Consider the following 19,234-nt stretch of genomic DNA (forward strand, 5'->3'; position numbering starts at 1 on the left):
ATATTAACAGGAGAGACTCCTGTGAATCATGAACATTTTGACTTAACTTGCTGATGTGTAAATCTCTTTTTAACAGAGCAACTAATACACACTGAAACCACGTGTAGAATTTATAGACACTCTGCTGACCACAGAGAAAGGGCAGACCTGTGATCTCCTCTCTCTCTATGATTTTGGAGTTGTTTTTACAACCTTGAAATGGGAATAGTGAAGTTCTTGGCTTGCTCTCTCTGGCTAGGGTTCAATTTATAACAGATGAAAGAAAAAAATCAGTGGCATAGGAGAGTAATTCTTTGTTTCTCTAGACTCAACTGAACAATCAAACCTTGCCAGGTTCCCATGCACAGCACCATGTTGTTCTCCTGTTGTATCTAGCTTGACAAACTAATTCTTTTGGACTGAAGCTTTCCATGTCAGCAGCCATCCTTGCTTCAACTTCTTTTCTTTTTTAATAAAAATTTCAGCTGATTCTATGCTCAAACCTGTTCATGAAAAAGTATGGGGAAAGAAGTTCCTGTACAGCTCTTCTCAAGGAATAGTGCCTTTTGGTGGCTAAAGGACTCATGGGTGGAATCCACCAAACAGCACGAGCACCTAGAGTCAGTTCAGATCCTCTGTGCTATCTTGCCCACCTCCACCATCACCTTGAGTCTGTAACTGCTCTTCTGGGATCAGAGTTCCCACAAATATCTCATGGGCTGTGAACCATAAGGCAATTTAGCTGCTACTTGCCTTTGTGTGACTTTCAGCTACCTGAACCTAACTTATCCTGGAAGACCCACAGCAGACTGGAACTCCTGGCTGTAACAGAATGCCTCTTGCTTTGCAGTTTCTTCTAAAAGCACCTGCACAGCAGCTTGCAGTGTGTAGAGCAGACTGTCAGCAAAGCTCAGCCATGCACTCCAGCTCTTGGATACACGCAGGACTCCTGCCTAGGCTGGATGTTCCTATGAAGACTAAGAAGTCATCACATATATTCTTATTTCAGGGATGTGCAGTCAGTACAGACTCTTCAGTTATTGTTCACTGCAGGTGTAGCTGCTAACTGAGAGCTGTAGAGATGACTGCAAGCATTTTATGCCTTGAATATTTAGTCAGAGTCACAGCTAGATGAGAGTTACAGTAAGAGTGGGAAATGTCATCCTAATGTCAGGAACTCCTAAGGTCTTCACGTAAGCAATTCCAAGAAGAGTTTATGATTTCATTTACAGTCTGTCATGGTTTTGCCAATTTTTGCACACAGGCAGTGTGCACAAAGATAAGGAAACAGAGAATGTGTTGAAACATATCATATGCAGGTTCAGTGTGAGATACCGTTCCCTAGGACCTGTGTTGTAGGAATGGATCTATGCTTGAGTTCACCTACTGCAGGCTTTCAAACTGTGAATGATCTTCAAGGCAATCAGAGCTCCTACTTCTTCTTCCTGCTTTATCTTGTTAAAGGTAAAAAGAGTTTGTGAGCCTTATACGAGGGAGTGATCTTGTAAAGGGTCTGATTTCCCCAGAAACTTGTTTTTTAAACATGTAGTTGTGGGACATTTCTTTATGTTCTGCATATTTCCCTCTGTTAATGAGAGGCTCAGACAGCCCTAGTAGCAAACCAACACTATCAGGAAGAACATGAACAAAGTTCAGAGTGCAGCACACTACACAACTGAAAATGCAAACCCTTGCACAGTACAAGTGCTTTTGTCTCTGATACTGCTTTGACTGGAATATTTACTTCAATTCAAATAAGGTTATTCAAAATATGGATTCAATTGTTCGTCCTAACTACTGCTTAAACATAATAAAAGTGGCAGATTGCCTTGTATTAAAATTTCTGGCCTCCACAAATCTTTCTTTCCCGTATCAGGATCTCCCTTAGAGACAGATGACTAGGAAAAAAGCTACTGGTGTGCATACAGAATCACAGAATGGTAGGGGTTGAAAAGGACCTCTGGACATCATCAAGTCCAAACCCCATGCTAGTGCAGGTTCACCCACATCAGTTTGCACAGGAAGGTTTTGAAAGTCTCCTGAGAAGGAGACTTCTCAAGCCCTCTGAGCAGCCTGTTCCAGGGCTCTGGCACCCTCATAGGAACAAAGTTTCTTCTTCAGTTCAAGTGAAACCTTCTGTGTTCTAGTTCATATCCATTTTCCCTTGTCCTATCACTGACCACAACTGAGAAGAGCCCAGTCCCATCCTCATCACCTCTACCTTAGATATTTATATGAACTGATAAGATCTCAGTCTGCTCTTCTCCAGGCTAAAGAGCTCCAAGTCTCCACCCTCTCCTTGTAAGAAAGATGCTCCAGTCCCCTCATCATCTTTGTGGCCCTCTGTTGGACTCTCTCCAGTAGTTCCCTGTCCCTATTGAACTGGGGAGCCCAGAATGAGACATAATATTCCAGGTGTGGCCTCACCCTTCCATTCCCTTCCATGACTAGGATTTTTCACTATTCCTGTCTTTAGTACTGAGAGACACTTAAGAGTTCTCACTAAAAGACTATCTATGAAAAATGAGACATCCTTAAAGTCAGAAAAGCTCAATAATTTTATAGTGTTCCATATACATGCAGCATGATGAAAAACTACCAATCATTTGGGGACAACTGCCAATACAAAAGGGAAATCTCAGCTATTTGCAAACCCAGATGATCATTTCCTAACTAATCATTCTGAAAATATCCTTCATTCCTTTATGACAACACCTAAGCAGCATGGCTTAGAGAGGCACTGCTGGAGGGACTCTATAATGAGCCTCTTCTCTGATCTCAGTTATTCATTAGATGTTATTAGGAGAGCCTTCCCCATAAGATCCTCAGCAGGAAGTGAGCAGATGCCCTATGGAACATTAATGTGACAACGAAGTGGAACAGTTATTTGGAGCACAGGTCAACCTTCGCCTCTGCTCAGTGGAGCAAGAGCTGTATTCTGGTAGCTGTGTGGTCAGAGGATGAAACAGCAAAAGGTATGGTTCAAATATACATGGGAGGTGACAGAGACAAAGAGGAAAGCCACTCAGAAGATTCAGGAGCACTACATGTACATTTCGTTCCAGAGACAATCAGCTGATAGGCAAAACGTATCCCAAATACTGCCTGTAACTGAGGCAGATATAAGCACTTAATAACCGGATCAGCTAACTTTTGTCAGCCAGACACTAGAAACATAGATCTGCTGTAGCTGGCCTGTATGAGGGAAGGCCTAGCACAGCTTTGGATATGTGTGTCACACATAACTGTAAAATCACAAGGTAAATCACTAAATGACCTGATGTTGTGAGATTTACTGTCTCAACCACAATCATGGCTAAAGGATATCTGGGAGATGTCTGCCAACTGCTTGTTAGCACTAGCTAGGAAACTGCACATCTAATACAGGGGACCTCAGCACCATGTAACTATTGAAAGCACAGAAGCAATACAGTAAATGCAAAAGAGCATTTGCATTTACTGTAGATATGCATCTCAGTGTACCAAAAGCAGGAATCCTAAACTAAAGCACAAGAGCAAAGAGAAGTTACAGTATGTATAAAGTATAGTAAGTAAGGTGGGTAAAGTAGAACAGAAGGGAATAGGTGCAACAGGCTGCATTTGAGAAGGAATGCCTCACACTGGCAGCTGCATAGTCTCGCCTGCCTGCCTTCCCCCAGTACCATCTAAGCAAGGCAGATCCTAGCAGCTAACGTGGCATTACTTTCCTTTCTCAGGTGCACATTATGTTGTATGGCTTTAGAGAAAAGAAAATTAATTCTTAGTATCAAAGGGACAGTGTCTGCGCTCTAACAACAGCTTATCTGCTGGAGAACCTAATCAGGAGTAAAACCTGCCACAAACTGTCAGCACACAGCAGCAACTAAGTCAGCTTCCTGGTGACTTCCCATCCATGGAAGGATGGGAGAAATGGCCTGGCAGGACTACGTGCTGCATTTCAGACGTTAGCCAGAGGATCTGAGAACTCTCTTTGCATGTGATGGATTTTCTAGTAACTAGGACTGATTGCATCTAATAAGCCCTTTATGATTTCTTCGTCTTCCTCTTCTTTAACTGAAGTGTAAGTGGCAAATAACTAACCCATTTACCAACTTAATATACATAAACCCTTCTTAATTATGAAATAAATAAAGTTAAAGCCTGAGACTTTTCTGTCTGAAGGGAGACACATCAATTCAGCTACAGAGGTTACAGTATAGTTTCAAAGCAACCTTTTGCTCATCACAGACACAGAAATAAATACTCTGGCTGATGGAAATGCCAGACCAAACTTTGCATGAGGTTGAGTCTTCCTCTGCTACTATGAAATATTCAGCTGGCCAAGCCTGATGTGCCACTGCAGGATTCAGTTCATAGCCCACACCAAAATGATGAAGCATTTCAGTTCCTTTAAGTAATGATTAAGTTATGATGTGGTCTAGTTGCCATCACATGAAGAGAGAACTGCTCTTTCCTGTTGTATGTCAAAGTCCTATAGTTCACTGTCCAAGCCTATTCTATGATTCCCCACAGACAACTTTCTCAGTTTGTACTGAAAACTAAGCAAGTTGTGATTATTGGAACCCTGATTAAAATTGATGCCTCTGTTCCCTATCCCCCAGCACAAGACAGAGTTCCTGAAGATTTCCTGCAAGTGAAACCATCTCTTCTTTATTTAGGCTTGACACAAGCATTGGTTGAAATATTTAATCCAACAATTCTAAACTTTGTACAACAGCTGAAATATGTGTAATTAACTCAAAAACCTTTGAAGTAAAATTTAACTTCAATAACATGGGACTAGTTCACTGCCACTGCTGTTGCATAATGTGAGCATTTGGTTCTCCTGGCAGTTAGCAGCAGGACCTGGCTCTGTCACAGGAGATGGCCACCTTCTTCTCTGACCTGGTGAGTAGCTGGCCACTTTTTCTCAGGGCTCTGGTTTACAAAAGACGAAACTAACATATTACTAAAGATCCAGATTCCTTAAAATTTGCAAGCTCTTTTGGTACAGAGACAATCTTTCTCTTCTGCATCTAAATATCATTGAGCTAAATGGGGCTTGGGGCCACAAAAATCATGATGCACAGCTACCGATTCTCTGGCCCCGTGCACATCTGGACTAATGAGAAGCTGATGGAGCACTTAATTTCTGTTTTGCAGGTTCAGTTCCGGGGACTATTTCAAATGATCTTAGTGCTGGGAATTGGTGGCAGTTTCCCATATGGATTCCACATTTCTGTCATCAACTACCCTTCTGTGGTAAGCAGCCCTCTCTCTGATGTTGGGAACACAAAATGGAAAGCCTGAGCTTTCCATAAGTCTCAAATTCATTGAGCTTGCAGCTAATCCACCTGTGCCTTTTCTTTGGCTATCAGTAACATCCAACACATAGAGAACTTTTCCTTCTTTAAAGAACAGGATAGCATTTTCTGTTTTAAAAGTTTCTGCCTCCAAAAGAAGGCAGAAAATGTGCTTTTAGTGGACTTCTTGGAAGTTTACAGGCTGATACAAACTTAAAGATTTTGCAATGTGATCTTAGCTAACTTGTTTTACTAAGGTGGTTAGTCTCAAAAGAAGTCTAACATTAGACCCACAGGCTGGATCTGAAGTACAACAGCTAAATAATATGAAGGGATCTTATTATCCAGTCAAACTTCGTTTTTTTTTTTCAGCACATCAGAAAGTTTATTAATGAAACCTGGATGGAGAGACACGGCTCTCCCCTCCACCCTGAGACAATCATGCTGTTGTGGTCCTTCATTGTGTCTGTTTATGGGATAGGAGGATTCCTGGGGAGCCTCTGCTGTGGCTACCTGACTACCAAATACAGGAAGTAAGTGTTTCTTGTAACAGCTCAAAAATGTACAGGGAAGTATCAAGTCTGATTGCAGACAACTGATTTGTTTTGCTAGCACATCCACCACTTTCAAGTAGCAGGTAGCCTTGTATCTTGTTTATCTGCCCTCCCCAGTGAACATACAGCTGTGCTCTGGAAAGGCAGCATTCATCAGCACATCATGGGATCAGTGCCTCTGGGAGTGTCTGGGGACTCCCTGCCCCATGTTCTCTTTGTGACTCTCATATAGGTCTCCCAAGCTTTACACACTCCCCCCTCCCCCTCCCCAAAAAAAAGGAGCTGTGTGTCTTGTGTTGTAATACTTTATATACAGTTACTCTAACCACCTGGAAACCCCTGTGTGGAAGACATCCTTAAGAGTCAAAAAAGAACCAGATTCCCATTTAAATACACTAATTTTGGGGCAATGATGTTATAGTAAACGTTCATATCTAATTTAACAGAAGTGTGAAGAGAATAGAAAAAAACAATTAATTCCCTGTAACTTCTCTGTAAAGATGCAGTGCCAAAAATCAGCACCAAAATCTAATCTCCAAGAGACATCTCTGTTTTTGACAAGCTACTACACTGAAAGTCAGTTCCAAACTATCTTTCCCACTGGACGGAGAAAGGATTCCTTACCAGCCTGGTCTGTTCTCAGTGCCTTGTGTGTAACACCACTAATTTCATTTACAGAGAAATTGGCAAACATATCTACTTGGTGTGACCCACTTAAAGATCTTCTCCACAACCCACTGATCCAGAGGCCCCTCATATGGGTCTCAACAAACCATCTTAGCCTGCCTGCAATTGTGTTCTTTCCTCTCAGGTAAGTGCCCCCAAGAAATTTCTTGTGGGACACTGCCTCATCCCACACTCAGGGTCTCCCAAGAATGGAAGCAAGATCAGGCACTTCTACCATGGGTTGCTTAACACATGGTAACCTAACTGCTGAATCACAGCCTTCTAAACACAGGATCTCTGTGAAGCCTTAATGTGGACACAAGGACTCTTGTCTAACAAGCAGCATGGCAAAACAACTGAGTACAAAAGACATCAATTTGAGTCTGAGACATCAAGGCTCTCAACATATGAGCTCACAGTTCACACCAACTGTCTTTAAGAACTCTTTCTTCCATCTCAGTTCACAGCCATTTAGCCAAGAGTGTCTCTGATATGAGCCCTTCTAGCATGGGAGCCACAGGCTCATTCATTCTGGGGAACAACCTGGCATTTTCAGACTTGACATGACCCTGGGCAGCCTGATCTGAGTGAGGTGTCCCTGCTGACTGCAGGGGGGTTGGACAAGGTGACCTTTGAGGGTCCCTTCCAACCCAATGCAATCTGTGTATCTGTGAATCTTATGAGGCACTCTAACAATTTTAAAACCTTGCTGAGAAGCTGGGCCAGTTGATCTCTTTCAGCACTGCAAATTCTGATGAAGTGTTCCAATTGTTCAAATTCTAAGTTAAAAAATATTAATAGTTTAAAACCTAAAGGATCCTGAAATGCTAAAGAATGACTTAGACTATCCGAAGGCAAAATGATTCCAGCCATGTCTCAAAAGAGCAGGCATGGCTGTACCCTGCTTCCTGTCACTGCTAGCAAGGTTAGTCAGAGGAGTACAAAGAGGTTCTCAAGAGGTGCTCATTTCACACTAAATTATCATGGGATATTTTTTAAATGATAACTAATTTTTTACCTGTTTGTTTGTTTGTTTGTTTCAGAAAAAAGTGCCAGATGGGCACTAATCTGATCATGCTGGTAGCTGCACTTTTCATGGCCCTCAGTAAACCAGCCAGATCCTTCGAGATGGTTTTGATGGGCCGCTTTCTGTATGGCTTTGGAACAGGTACGTGCTCATGTCACATCCTTGCTGTGCCAGGACTGCCTCCACAGGCACTGCTGTTCTTGGAGGAGGGGGGTAATGCAAATGACATACTGGGCACTTCAGAAAAGCGAAAGACATCATCCCCTTTTGCAAGAAACTGTATTCTAACTAGCAGAGTGAATGGAAGCAATGGAAGAGAGGGTGGAGGCAGAAAGTGATGCTTTTCTAAATGTTGTAACAGCCATTTATCCTCTCTTGTGCTCAAGGTTTTTCTCTCAACATACATCCTCAGTATGTAGGAGAGATTTCACCCAAGAGGCTGCGTGGATTTACCAACTCCACGGTTGCTGTTTTTCTGACACTAGGAAAACTCACAGGACAGGTTATTGGACTACGGTAAATACTCCAATCTTTCTATCAGGTTACACTGAAAGCACTAGAAATCTTTCTGCAACCTTGCCCTCTCACCCGTCACTGACTGAGAAACCCTCTCATTCTCCCCAAAAAAGATCTTAGCTTATGCCAGAAGAAAGGCTTTGATCATATTTGGAGCAAACAAGTAGTTTTAAATATAGCAGACAGAAAACTACTTATAATCTGATTTCTTCTTATTTCCACACCCTTTCTACCAGAGGATGTCCTCTTAAAAATTTACTCTACTCACATGAAATGTCTTAGCAAGGTGTTTTGATTCTGTGATCAAAGCAGTGCTCAGATGAGTCTCCTCAGCTCTCCAGACAATATCCTGGATCCCAATGATATTTAGAAAGGCTTTCAAAATGCCAAATAATTCCTTTAAAATTGTCAGAAATAGAAATAGCCAAATTTATGAAATTTGCCAAGCTATCAATTCAGGTTTTGGCTCCACTGCACCCTTGAATGGTTTGATCAATCTTCCTCACTCAGAAGAGACTTCCTGAAGGTTCATTCCGTTATTTCAGCATGATTTTGTTTCACATACACTTTCCAGGGAGATTTTAGGAAGCGAAGCTTTGTGGCCATGGTTGTTAGCATCTGTTGGACTTTCAGCATTGGTTCAACTAGTTACCCTCCCATTTTTCCCGGATTCACCATCCTACCTCCTGATACAGAAGGGTAATGAGGAAGCCTGCAGGAAAGGTAGAGTGTCTGCTTTCCTCATCACTTCACTTGACTCTGTACCTTAAAGAGACAGCACCTGTAGAAAACGAGCAAGCAGGGCAGAGCTGTGCAGCACAGTGCAGTGCCCTGGAGGAACAGAGGAGGCAGCTGTAGAGAGCCAGCTGAGGTACCCACAGCAATAGAGTCACAGAATCATAGAATCACAGAATGGTCTGAGTTGGATGGCACCTCCAAAAGTCCTCTAGTCCAACCCTCTCCACAGTCAGCAGGGGCATCCTCAACTAGATCAGGTTGCCCAGAGCCCTGTCAAGCCTCATCTTGAACATCTCTGGGGATGGGGCCCCAACCACCTCCCTGGGCAATCTGTTTCAGTATTCCTCGACCCTCATGGTAAAGAACTTATTACATCTGTATGAACCTGGGGCTTCACTCTCTCTGGTTTAATCAGTTAAGACAAGAAAGATGCATAAATAGTAGCATGTCTAACAGTTCCTGCTCTGGTGGGAACTACTTTGTCTCTAAAGGAAATGGTTTAGGCAGTTCATGCTTAAATGTTTACTTGGATTATAATGAAGTCAACTCAACATTAGAAAGTTAAGCTAAAATGACAACCAGAAAGACAAAATTCTTCTAGCTGCCTGCTACCCCAGAGCTGACCAGATGGCAGAAGCAAACAGCACCAACACCACCACCTACAGCAATGGACAGGCAGACTGAAGGTTTTAAGGTAACCACTCACAATGGAGCTACACTGGTAGAATAATTTAGTCTCCCCTTTTTCCCCAACAGCCATCAGGAGGCTCTGGGGGGAAGGAGACCATCAAGCAGAAATCGATGACATTATGAAGGAGAAGGCTGCTGCAACGATGAGCACAAAAACCCTGCGTGTCCTGGAAGTCATAAAAGAGAGATCTCTGCGCTGGCAGCTTTACATCCTGATGGCTCTCATGACCACCTTGCAGCTCTGTGGGATTAATGCAGTTGAGTGCCCTCTTTGCCCCCAGAACAAGAGACAGCTCTAGGCAGTGTTACTAAACCCCTCGGTTAATGTCACTGCACCAGCTCAGCACTGCATCACAACTGCAGCACTTTTGTCACAGGTGCATTTCCTCGCTGTGTTTTTCAGATATACTTCTACTCCTTTGAAGTATTCCACACAGCCAAGTTTGAGGAATACCTGATCCCATATGTGTCCCTAGGAATTGGGTTATGTGAATGCTTATCCTGCATCCTGTGTGTAAGTCTTTTCAGACATGAGCTTGAAGGGAAAAATTTAAATATTCAGCGATTGTACTTTTCCTTACTTATAACTGGGATTGGGGAAGATTTGCATAACCTAAGCCACAGCTTCCTGCCTCTGCAAAACCACATGCAGGATGAAAGGCAGCTCTTTTCCCAAACTATTTGCCTGGCTGGATTTCTTTAGACTCATTTTTACTCAGTCAAATAATTTCTGATGTAGTGGGTGAGGTGTGTAGGCGTATGTGCACAATTCGATAGATACCAGCATGTGAGGAAGGGAAGTGTCTACCAACAGCCTAGGGTTGACTCACAGCTCAGTTAATAGAATCACAGAATGGTCTGGGTTGGAAGGGACCTCCAAAGCTCACCCTGTCCAACCACCTGCAATCAGCAGGGACATCCTCCACTAGAGCAGGTTGCTCAGAGCTTTGTCCAGCCTGACCTTGAATGTCTGCAGGGATGGGCAACCTGTTGCAGTGTTCCAGCACTCTCATGGTAAGGAACATCCAACCTAAATCTGCTCTTCTCTCATTTCAAACCCTTGCCCCTCATCCTACCACTGCAGGCCTTTGGGAACAGTCCCTTTGCAGCCTTCTTGTAGCCCCTTCAGGCACTGGAAGGCTGCTGTTAGCTCTCACCAGAGCCTCCTCTTCTCCGGGCCAAATACCCCCAGCTCCCTTAGCCTGTGCTCATAGCAGAGCTGCTCCAACCCCCTGATCATTTCTGTGGACCCAATCCACCAGATCCATGTCGTTCCTGTAATAATGAAGTAGCTTTGAAGAAGCTAATCAAATTCATTAAGAATTAAGAGACTTAAGTTGTATTAATTTCTGGCTATTATTCAGATAAGTCTTCTGTGAAGAACACATGGGGAGGGATTAGTTAATGGGAGAACTGGGATTCATGGCCTGTGGTTTTTCTTCCAGAGCACCCTCATAGACCACTTTGGGAGGAAGGTGCTGCTGTTGGGAGGATACACACTGATGTGTTCTGCGCTGGTGCTCCTCACCATGACCTTGTCCCTGCAGGTAAAGAGGTAGCAGCATTCTGGGCTGCTCACCCAGCACCAGCCCACCTTTCTGCTCTTGCCTCACAGGATGTGTACAAATGCTTGGCTCATTGGCAGAAAATGCAGAGCTCTGCTATTCTGTCATGTATCTAATGGTTTGCTTTCACTGCTTTCTCACTTCCAGCATCAGTTTTTCTGGATGCATTACTTCAGTGTTATCCTGATCTTCCTATTCGTTGTCTTCTATGGAATTGGACCATGTGAGTATATTGATGGCAATGTTGGGAGGAGATTTTCTGTCATATTGGTTGGTGACACAACTGGCAGAGGAAGAATAGAATAGTCCCACGGTAAAAGATTCTGGGAATTAGGGAGGGAAAAGCAGATGTGTGCAAGTGGGAGATAGGAAAAAGATAGGGGCACCTCAAATTGTATTGCTGATCACAGGATCTAACTAACTTCAAACACAGGATTACCTTCTCCAGAGGGTTTGACACAGAAATTTCAGAACCATTTTTAAAGCACTCAGCTAAAACCAGGATTCTAGTCACTGCCAAGTGTATTACAGTCATCATCTTCACTGATTTTGAGAGTTAAGCCTCATTCCTACCAACATGCTTCAGATGGAACTGGCCACAGGAGCTAAAAGCTGAGCTGGCTTTACAAATTACTGCACTAATAATGGCCACTGGTGCAATACAGAACCAGCACCAGAAACAGGATTCCAGTAAGCACAAGACAAACCTAAATTAACAGTTCAAGGTCTCGATGAGCAGCTGTAGTCCCTTTCTGGAATCGAGGTCTTTCAGTCTCCTAGCAGAGGCCACCTGCCAGCAGGCCACTGATTCTGCCTGACTTGTCATTTTCTGCCACTGTCACCGTGAGGATCTTCAGCAGGAGCAAGGTGCACTCAGGAGCTAAGGAAGCCTGCCTGGATGCTGTCCTGGGCACTCTGCTCTGGATGAAACTGCTTTAGCAGGGAAGGTTGGGCTAGATGATCTCAAGAGGTCCTTCCAAGCCCTCCCATTCTATGATTCTGTGAACCACATATACCTGGTTTCTGTTTTGCTTTTCCTTTTCAGCTGGAGCCACCATATCTATCATGGTTGAAATCTTCAGCCAGTCATTCAGACCATCAGCCTTTCTGATTGTTGGCTGCATCAACTGGATGGGACTGTTTGTACTTGGGATGATTTTTCCTATGATTGTTGTAAGTGACTCTAACTAGATCCCCCCCTCCAGGATGAATCCACTTCTGAATGCTGACAGGGAGCAAAATAATAGCAATAAATAGCAACAATACACAAAGCATAGAACTCTGTCCAAATACCAAACCTGCTTAAGAAGCCCCAGGCCTGTGACAGGAGCAGCAATTGGATGCAGGTCAGATGTGGTCAGCAGAAGCTCCTGGTTTGATACCAGTCCTGATTTGTGTGTTGAGCACACCTTTGAATTTTAATTACTAAGAGACAACCTTAACCAAGGGCAGGGAAATAGAAATTAGATTCTTATTTTTCTTAGAGTGTCTCCCATTTCTGCTTGCAGGATAACCTTGGACCCTTCAGCTTCCTTATCTTTTTGGGATTCCTTGTTTTATCAGCAATTTTCATCTACCTGTATCTCCCTGAGACCAAGGGGAAGTCAATCATGGAAATAAAAGCAGAGTTCAACAAGCTGAACTTCAGGAAGAAAGAAATCTCAGTCACTGAAAACAACTTGCCTAAGGAACAGTTGTTCTGCACCAAACTCTGAATGTTCAGAGGAGAAATTTGCATCTCTTAGAAAAGACAGGAAGCAATGCTGCAATGGAACTGGAAAGGAAATATTAAAACCAGACTGCAAGCTCTCCCATCTCTTACTCCTTTTTTTTTTTTTTTTTTCCTTATTATGTTTTAAAATACAGAAACAAATTTCATTATGCTACAGTTTTGGTTCTGGATGATATCTAAAGGTTTTCACAGGAAACTTCACCACTTGGTTTTAAGATTTCTTTCCTATCAAAAACCTCCTTTTATGCTAATCTAGATGAAATAATCTAAAAGACAAACCAAGGGAAGGGAAGATTAAGAAGGATACATGATCATCAGTCATGAGGTTGGGGAAACACTGAAGTCTGAAATATGCACCTAGCACGCTCATAGAGGAAAAGTCAGATATGTGGTTTGAGGTGACCTGAGCAGATGAGGATCCAAAACTTAGCACAGTAAATCAGAGAATCACAGAATGTTAGGGGTTGGAAGGGACCTCCAGAGAACATCCAGTCCAACCTCCCTGCCGGAGCAGGATCACCTAGAGCAGGTCACACAGGAACACATCCAGGTGGGTTTGGAATGTCTCCAGAGAAGGAGACTCCACAATCTCTCTGTGCAGCCTGCTCCAGAGCTCTGGCACCCTTACAGTGAAAAAGGTTTTCCTTCTGTTCCTGTGGCACCTTCTCTGCTCCAGCTTGCACCCCAGTGCCCCTTGCACATCCCTGAGAAGAGTCTGCCACACACAGATATTATTGCACGCAGAAGAAATAAAATGGCTGCTAGAAAATAAGGTGCATTCCCAAGAGCATCTGTGGTGTCTAAGGACCTGACTTCAGCCTGGTACATCAGCTTCTGGGAATTGCATCAGATGTTTTCAGAGAAGAAAGAGTTTGGTCTGGAAATGTTTTTTATTGTTATGTAAGGAAGCTGCAAAAAATGACTAGTTCTTGTACCCAGCACAAAAAATAGGTTGTGAAGTTCACTGGAAATCCAGTCTAAGTTTTTCCAGGTGACCACTAACAAGTCCAGTATGATTTATGACTAAATGCTTTGGACCATGCTACCTGGTAAAACCTCATCCAGACCCGGAGCCCTCAACACAGAAAGCACATGGACCTGATGGAGCGGGTCCATAGGAGGGCCATGAAAATAATCAGGGGGCTGGAGCACCTCTCCTGCAAGAATAGGCTGAGGGAGCTAGGGTTGGCCAGCCTGGAGAAGAGAAGGCTCCATGTAGACATAACAGTGGCCTGCCAGTACCTGAAGAGAGCTACAGAGGGACTGTTTGCAAAACCCTGTAGGGATAGGACAAGGGGCAACGGTTTGAAATGAGGGGAGAGCAGATGTAGATTGGATGTGAGGAACAAGTTCTACACCAGGAAGGTGGTGGAACACTGCAAGAGATTGCCCAGGGAGCTAGTTACAGCCCCATCCCTGGAGATACTCAAGATCAGGCTCAACAAGGCTCTGAACAACCTGATCTAGTTGAGGGTGTCCCTGCTGACTGCAGGGGATTTGGACTGCATGACCTTTGGAGGCCTCTTCCAACCCAAACCATTCTATGATTTCAACAACTCACTGAAGACTTGTCAACACCACACACAGCAGTTCCTCCCCTCATGGATGGAGCTATCATTGAGTTTGGTTTTAATGCTTTGGAATGAAACATAGCCTGAAAATTCTGTTTGTGCAATCAGACTTTATTTCTGGATTACACTGTTGCAGTACAAGCTGCAGAAAGATCTCCATCTTTTCCGTGGGCTGGGGATTGGAGTTAATAGAAAAGCCCTTAAATCACAGAAAGTCCTGGGCATAAACACACCCATCAGCTTTAGCACAGAGAGATCACCAAACCTTTTCTTTTGTCCCCATCAGCATTTTCAACCTGCTTTCCACATGCACATCCACCAGTTTCGTTAAGCATGTAAGAAATCAGTCTCTGCAAAGGCTGACCAAAGTTAGTTATCTTGGGGAACAGTCAGAAGCAGGTTTCAGGCTTGTATAAACCTTGTCTCCACAGAAAGTAGGTTTAGCTGTAAGTGGGAGCAAGACTATTTTTCCCCCCAACAGATGCAGCAAAATAATGAAATTCTTATGTAAAAACTAATGTGTTCTATCCCTCTTAAAACAAAACTAAATAAAATAAAACAAAACAAAACCAAAAGCAAAGCCAAAAGCCCAAACTGAAAGAAACAAGCAAGCAAAACCCAAACCCAAAACCCCAACATTTTTGCTCAGTCTAGCAAACAAGCACTTTTTGTTGAAGAGGTGGGGGTGTCAGCTGGTGAGTCTTGCATAACAGCTCCTGAATATAAAGCTGGAGGCCAGGGCTGGGATGCAGCTGGATCAGGTTTGTGCAGCTGTGTGGAAGGGATATGTAATGGGACTGAGAAGTATACAGGGAACAACAAAGAGATTTTATTGAAGAGGACACGCAGGCTCTTCATGACAAAGGAGGGAATAGGAAGGGGAGAGTCTCTTAGTTATAACACAGAAAGAAGGAAAGTATTAGGGTGGGCTGGAATGCAGAGCTTTCCTCTCACAGGAAACAGTGCTACTTGAAAAAAATACTGATTTTTATTTTTAATCAAATTGTTGTTGTTTTTTCTGCTGAAAAACTGCTTTAAACATCTTCAGACTGCTCTAAGAACAAAATAATGCTGGTTAATGCTTCAGCTTAATGTTTATTTATTTATTTATTTTAAATAAAGTGCTTCCAGGGTAGATGGTAAAGACCTATGTGTACCTACATTTGGCAGAAAGTTGAGAGCACAGAGCATCCAGCCAGAGGACAACTGGGACAAGCAAGTGGTACCTCAGGAGGATCTCCTTGGCTTATCCTGTACTGAGGTGGTGTGATCCATCTTACACCCAAACAAGCTGTAAATGACAGCCAAGTCTAATTAAATACCCAGACAACTCCTAGTACTCAGGCTAGCTTCTTTTACCAAGAGGGTTAACTGCTGCTGAGTTCCAATGATGCGCTGCTAATAAGCATGGATAAGAACAGAACAGAAGCCAGATGGATGCCAGAGGAACTGATCCCTGCATTCCCCAGTGTGTGGGTCTGACACTGTGTATTAGCAGCAGGGAAAATTGCAGGCTGGTCATTAATATTAACATAGATACTATCTTTTTCCAGCTATGAAGAACAAAAGTAGAATTAGGCTGTGTTTTGTTTAATGAGGGGGATGTTGATTTAGTCCTGTGCTGTGTCAGTTCCCATTTACCTCAGCAGGGAAGACTGCAGCAGGAGCCAGTGAGGTGAAAAATCTCTCTGGAACGTAGGGCAGCAGCAATCACAGAATCACAGAATGTTAGGGAGTGGAAGGGACCTCCAAAGATCATCCGGTCCAACCCCCCCTGCCAGAGCAGCATCACCTAGAGTAGGTTACACAGGAATGCATCTGTCATGGCCTGGTGTCCTGAGCCAACCCTGGACAGCAGGCACAGGCATAGTCCAACTCCTTCAGTGGTGACTGTCCATAGAATACAGCCCACATAAAACATCTCCACCCCATGAGCCTCAAAGACTCTTCCAGTGCAATCCATGATGCCAGGGGCCGGTCCATTGAACCAGTCCTTTTGGGTTTGATGATTCAGGAACAATTCAGTGGTCTGGTTGGAGACTTCTTTCATCTCAGCTCAGCCTGAGCAGCAGAAGTGGAAGAGTGATGTAACATTTCTGTAACAGTTACATCTTCAGATCTGTTCTGCAAAGTCATTGCAGATGAGTCTTCCTGGTCCAAGGCACTTAACAAGTACAATTGCCATGTAAACCATGTCACTTGGTGGGGATGGATGTCTGCCACAGGGTAACTTCTCAACAAAGTGACACTATTTGTGTTTTAGTAGTGGTGAAAAGCACCTCTGAGTGGTGACCTGCTGAACAAACAGTTGAAAATACCACCTGACAGGTGAGCTCACACAGCAATTTGTCTGACATGACTTTCCACAGACTGCTAAATTCATCCAGCCCAACTTGTCCTCTGCTGTTCTTGAAGAGGCCGAACACCAAGTCAGTAGAGTAAGTCTCCAATTAGAGACAAGAAAGGAGCAATTGCATGAGATGCAAAGCCAATGCCAAAGCAAAGAAGCTGTAGTCAAAGCAGTGCTCAGATGAGTCTCCTCACCTCTTAGTGAAAATGATGGGGGCTCAGACACTGCATATGCACCCAGACCCCACATGTGCAAAAGCCCAGGTACAGACAGGACTGTCTGATGTTACCAAATTGATAACCTGAGTGTACCAGCACTTCCCTACTGCCTGTGGGCCATGTGTGGAAGTCTATTACCAAAAGCTGTCACCTACATAAGAGCATTTCTAGTCCTTTTTCCTGAAGGTACACCAATCTGCTGCAGAAATGACTGTAAATAAAATACAGCATCCCGAGATCTCCTTAAACCAAGAAGGAGAAAACACTAGGAACTCCAGAACGCAAGGGAGCAAAGCATTCAAGTGTGGGGGTGGGCAGAGGGAAGAGAATGTGAGGCCTAAGAAGTGTAAAGCCCTGGGGGACAGTCTGCAGCACTGTGTCCTGCTGCAGGAACGCCCTGGCCAGCCTGCAGCACTCTGGTCTCAGCAGCCAGCGGTGTCTGCCTCCCCTTTCAGAATCTATGTCAGTTTCTTTGAGGGCAGTGCTGGCAGCGTAGGCTGGAACAACACCACCTTTGCTTGAGGTGCCCTCGGGTGGCAACAGCTCCTTCCTGAAGTCTCACTGAGGTTTTTGAGCACTGCAGTTCTAGTCATGTTACCTGTGTTTGTAGTGGTGCCCCAGCCACTGCTACCCAGTGCTGCCTTAACATTGTGCCTGCTGCTTAAATAAAAGCAAAAACCCAGTAGAAGCCTTAGTATTGGGACTCTCTTGTTATGCCAGGTGCCTTCTCCAAATATTCCTCACAGAAGCTTTTTTATATTTTTTAACAGTTTAGTCTTCTGTGTGCAGATGAACACTTCATTTGGATCTGTCTTTGCCCTGTTCATGCTCAACAACCTGGCCAAATTTAAACAGAACTATCTTGACCTGATTTCAAAATACTTTGAAGCCAACAGATGTGGCTATCAATGTGGCATACAGACCTCCCTATAAAAGGAGGAAAGACATGATTGCTCCTGATAAAAGGGATGGATTGCAGTCAAGTTCATCCTTGGATCCAGCACTACATGGACCTCTAGCTGCTTCGCAGAAAAACCTATGCTGTGAGATCTCCCAGGGCTTAGGATAGGCAGAGAGGAGAGTAAGTGGAAAAACCCACTGCTCATTGTTCTGCCCTCCCCTTTTCATCCATTGAATGATTTGCAGTGACAGTGAATATTACACAGCTCAAAATGAGGCAGAGGCACAGTGAGCCATTCCCAGAGGCCAAAGTAAGGAATTACTTACAAAAGGAAGATTTCCATATATTTATTATTCAAGCTCAGGGTCAAATAAGAGTATTTGCTTCTGAATTAAAATAGAAAGACTGAGTACAGATCTGTTTCCTGAATCTCTGAAAATAGGTGTATTGTAACTTTTGGGGGGGAGGGAAGAGCAAAGCTCATCTCACCGCTGTTCTGAGCTTTGTTTTGTCCCTATCACAGCTTCACTTTTTAGCCATAGCCTTTACACACAAGCCTGCTCCTCAATCGCCAACCAAAACCTGCCACCTGCAAACATAAAAGCTGCAATAGTGAATCAAAGCAGCAGAGCCAAATAAAGCAACACATTACTGTTCATCTAAATCCAGAATATTTTATTAGGGATTGGTCACTCCGCCTACAGCCTTATGGAGTTGCCCAGTTGAGAAAGAGAGATATGATATGAGGTAGGGAACCTTTTAGCTTGCAGTGAATGGCTACAAAGCCCCTAGAACAGCAGGACCTTTGTTGGGGAGGCACTTCCCTTCTCTAGAAATCAGTCTGCCGCCTTCTGCCTTCTTCATAGAGCTACCCTCTCCGAGAATGCCGCCTCTGTCTGTTCCTGGAGCCTCAGCACCAGCATTCTCTGATGTTCTCAGGGGATGGGAGGAATAAATGGTACTACACAATGGCAGAGGGCTGATGATGTTAGTTTTTAACAGCACTGTTAATAGCACACAAAAAAACCCCATGCTGCAGTCCTGCTGGTTCTCAGTGTGACAGCCTGTGCCACTACAAACCATCCACATACAAAACCCTCCCCTATCACTTCACTGAATGCTCCGTGTGTTCACACGTGTAACGTGCATGTACAGTCAGTCACACATGCATACAGCGGCAGCAGGGCTGGGACTTTGTTAAACGGGCAAATGCTCCATTCCTGTGTGCAAAATGTCTGGATGGAGCGGGCTCTGGGCCTGATTCTCTTTAGCCTTCCTGTGAGTCATTTCAAGTCACTGCAGGATGGGGAGTTGTGCCCTCTGCAGCCTACGTGCATGCCATCACACAGCATACGGCTCATCTCTCCGGCTGCCTCTCACCTCCGAATAGACACGCATCATTTCCGTTCTAAGCAAAAAGTCACTTCTGCCTTTTCTGATAGAAA

At 43.9% G+C, this 19,234-nt stretch overlaps 1 protein-coding gene across 1 annotated transcript; it reads left to right on the forward strand.

Moving 5' to 3' along the window:
• The first annotated feature begins 4,842 nt into the window (after positions 1 to 4,842).
• LOC128975761 (solute carrier family 2, facilitated glucose transporter member 11-like) lies at positions 4,843 to 12,732 on the forward strand. Its single transcript, XM_054392785.1, has 12 exons — positions 4,843 to 4,866; positions 5,122 to 5,220; positions 5,634 to 5,794; positions 7,525 to 7,649; positions 7,895 to 8,024; positions 8,599 to 8,747; positions 9,519 to 9,709; positions 9,856 to 9,966; positions 10,898 to 10,999; positions 11,165 to 11,240; positions 12,063 to 12,190; positions 12,526 to 12,732. Exons 1-12 carry the CDS (start codon positions 4,843 to 4,845, stop codon positions 12,730 to 12,732), a joined length of 1,503 nt encoding a protein of 500 aa, XP_054248760.1.
• Positions 12,733 to 19,234: the final 6,502 nt, after the last annotated feature.

This window comes from Indicator indicator, chromosome 26, assembly GCF_027791375.1.
Source record: "Indicator indicator isolate 239-I01 chromosome 26, UM_Iind_1.1, whole genome shotgun sequence".
Classification (NCBI taxonomy): domain Eukaryota; kingdom Metazoa; phylum Chordata; class Aves; order Piciformes; family Indicatoridae; genus Indicator; species Indicator indicator.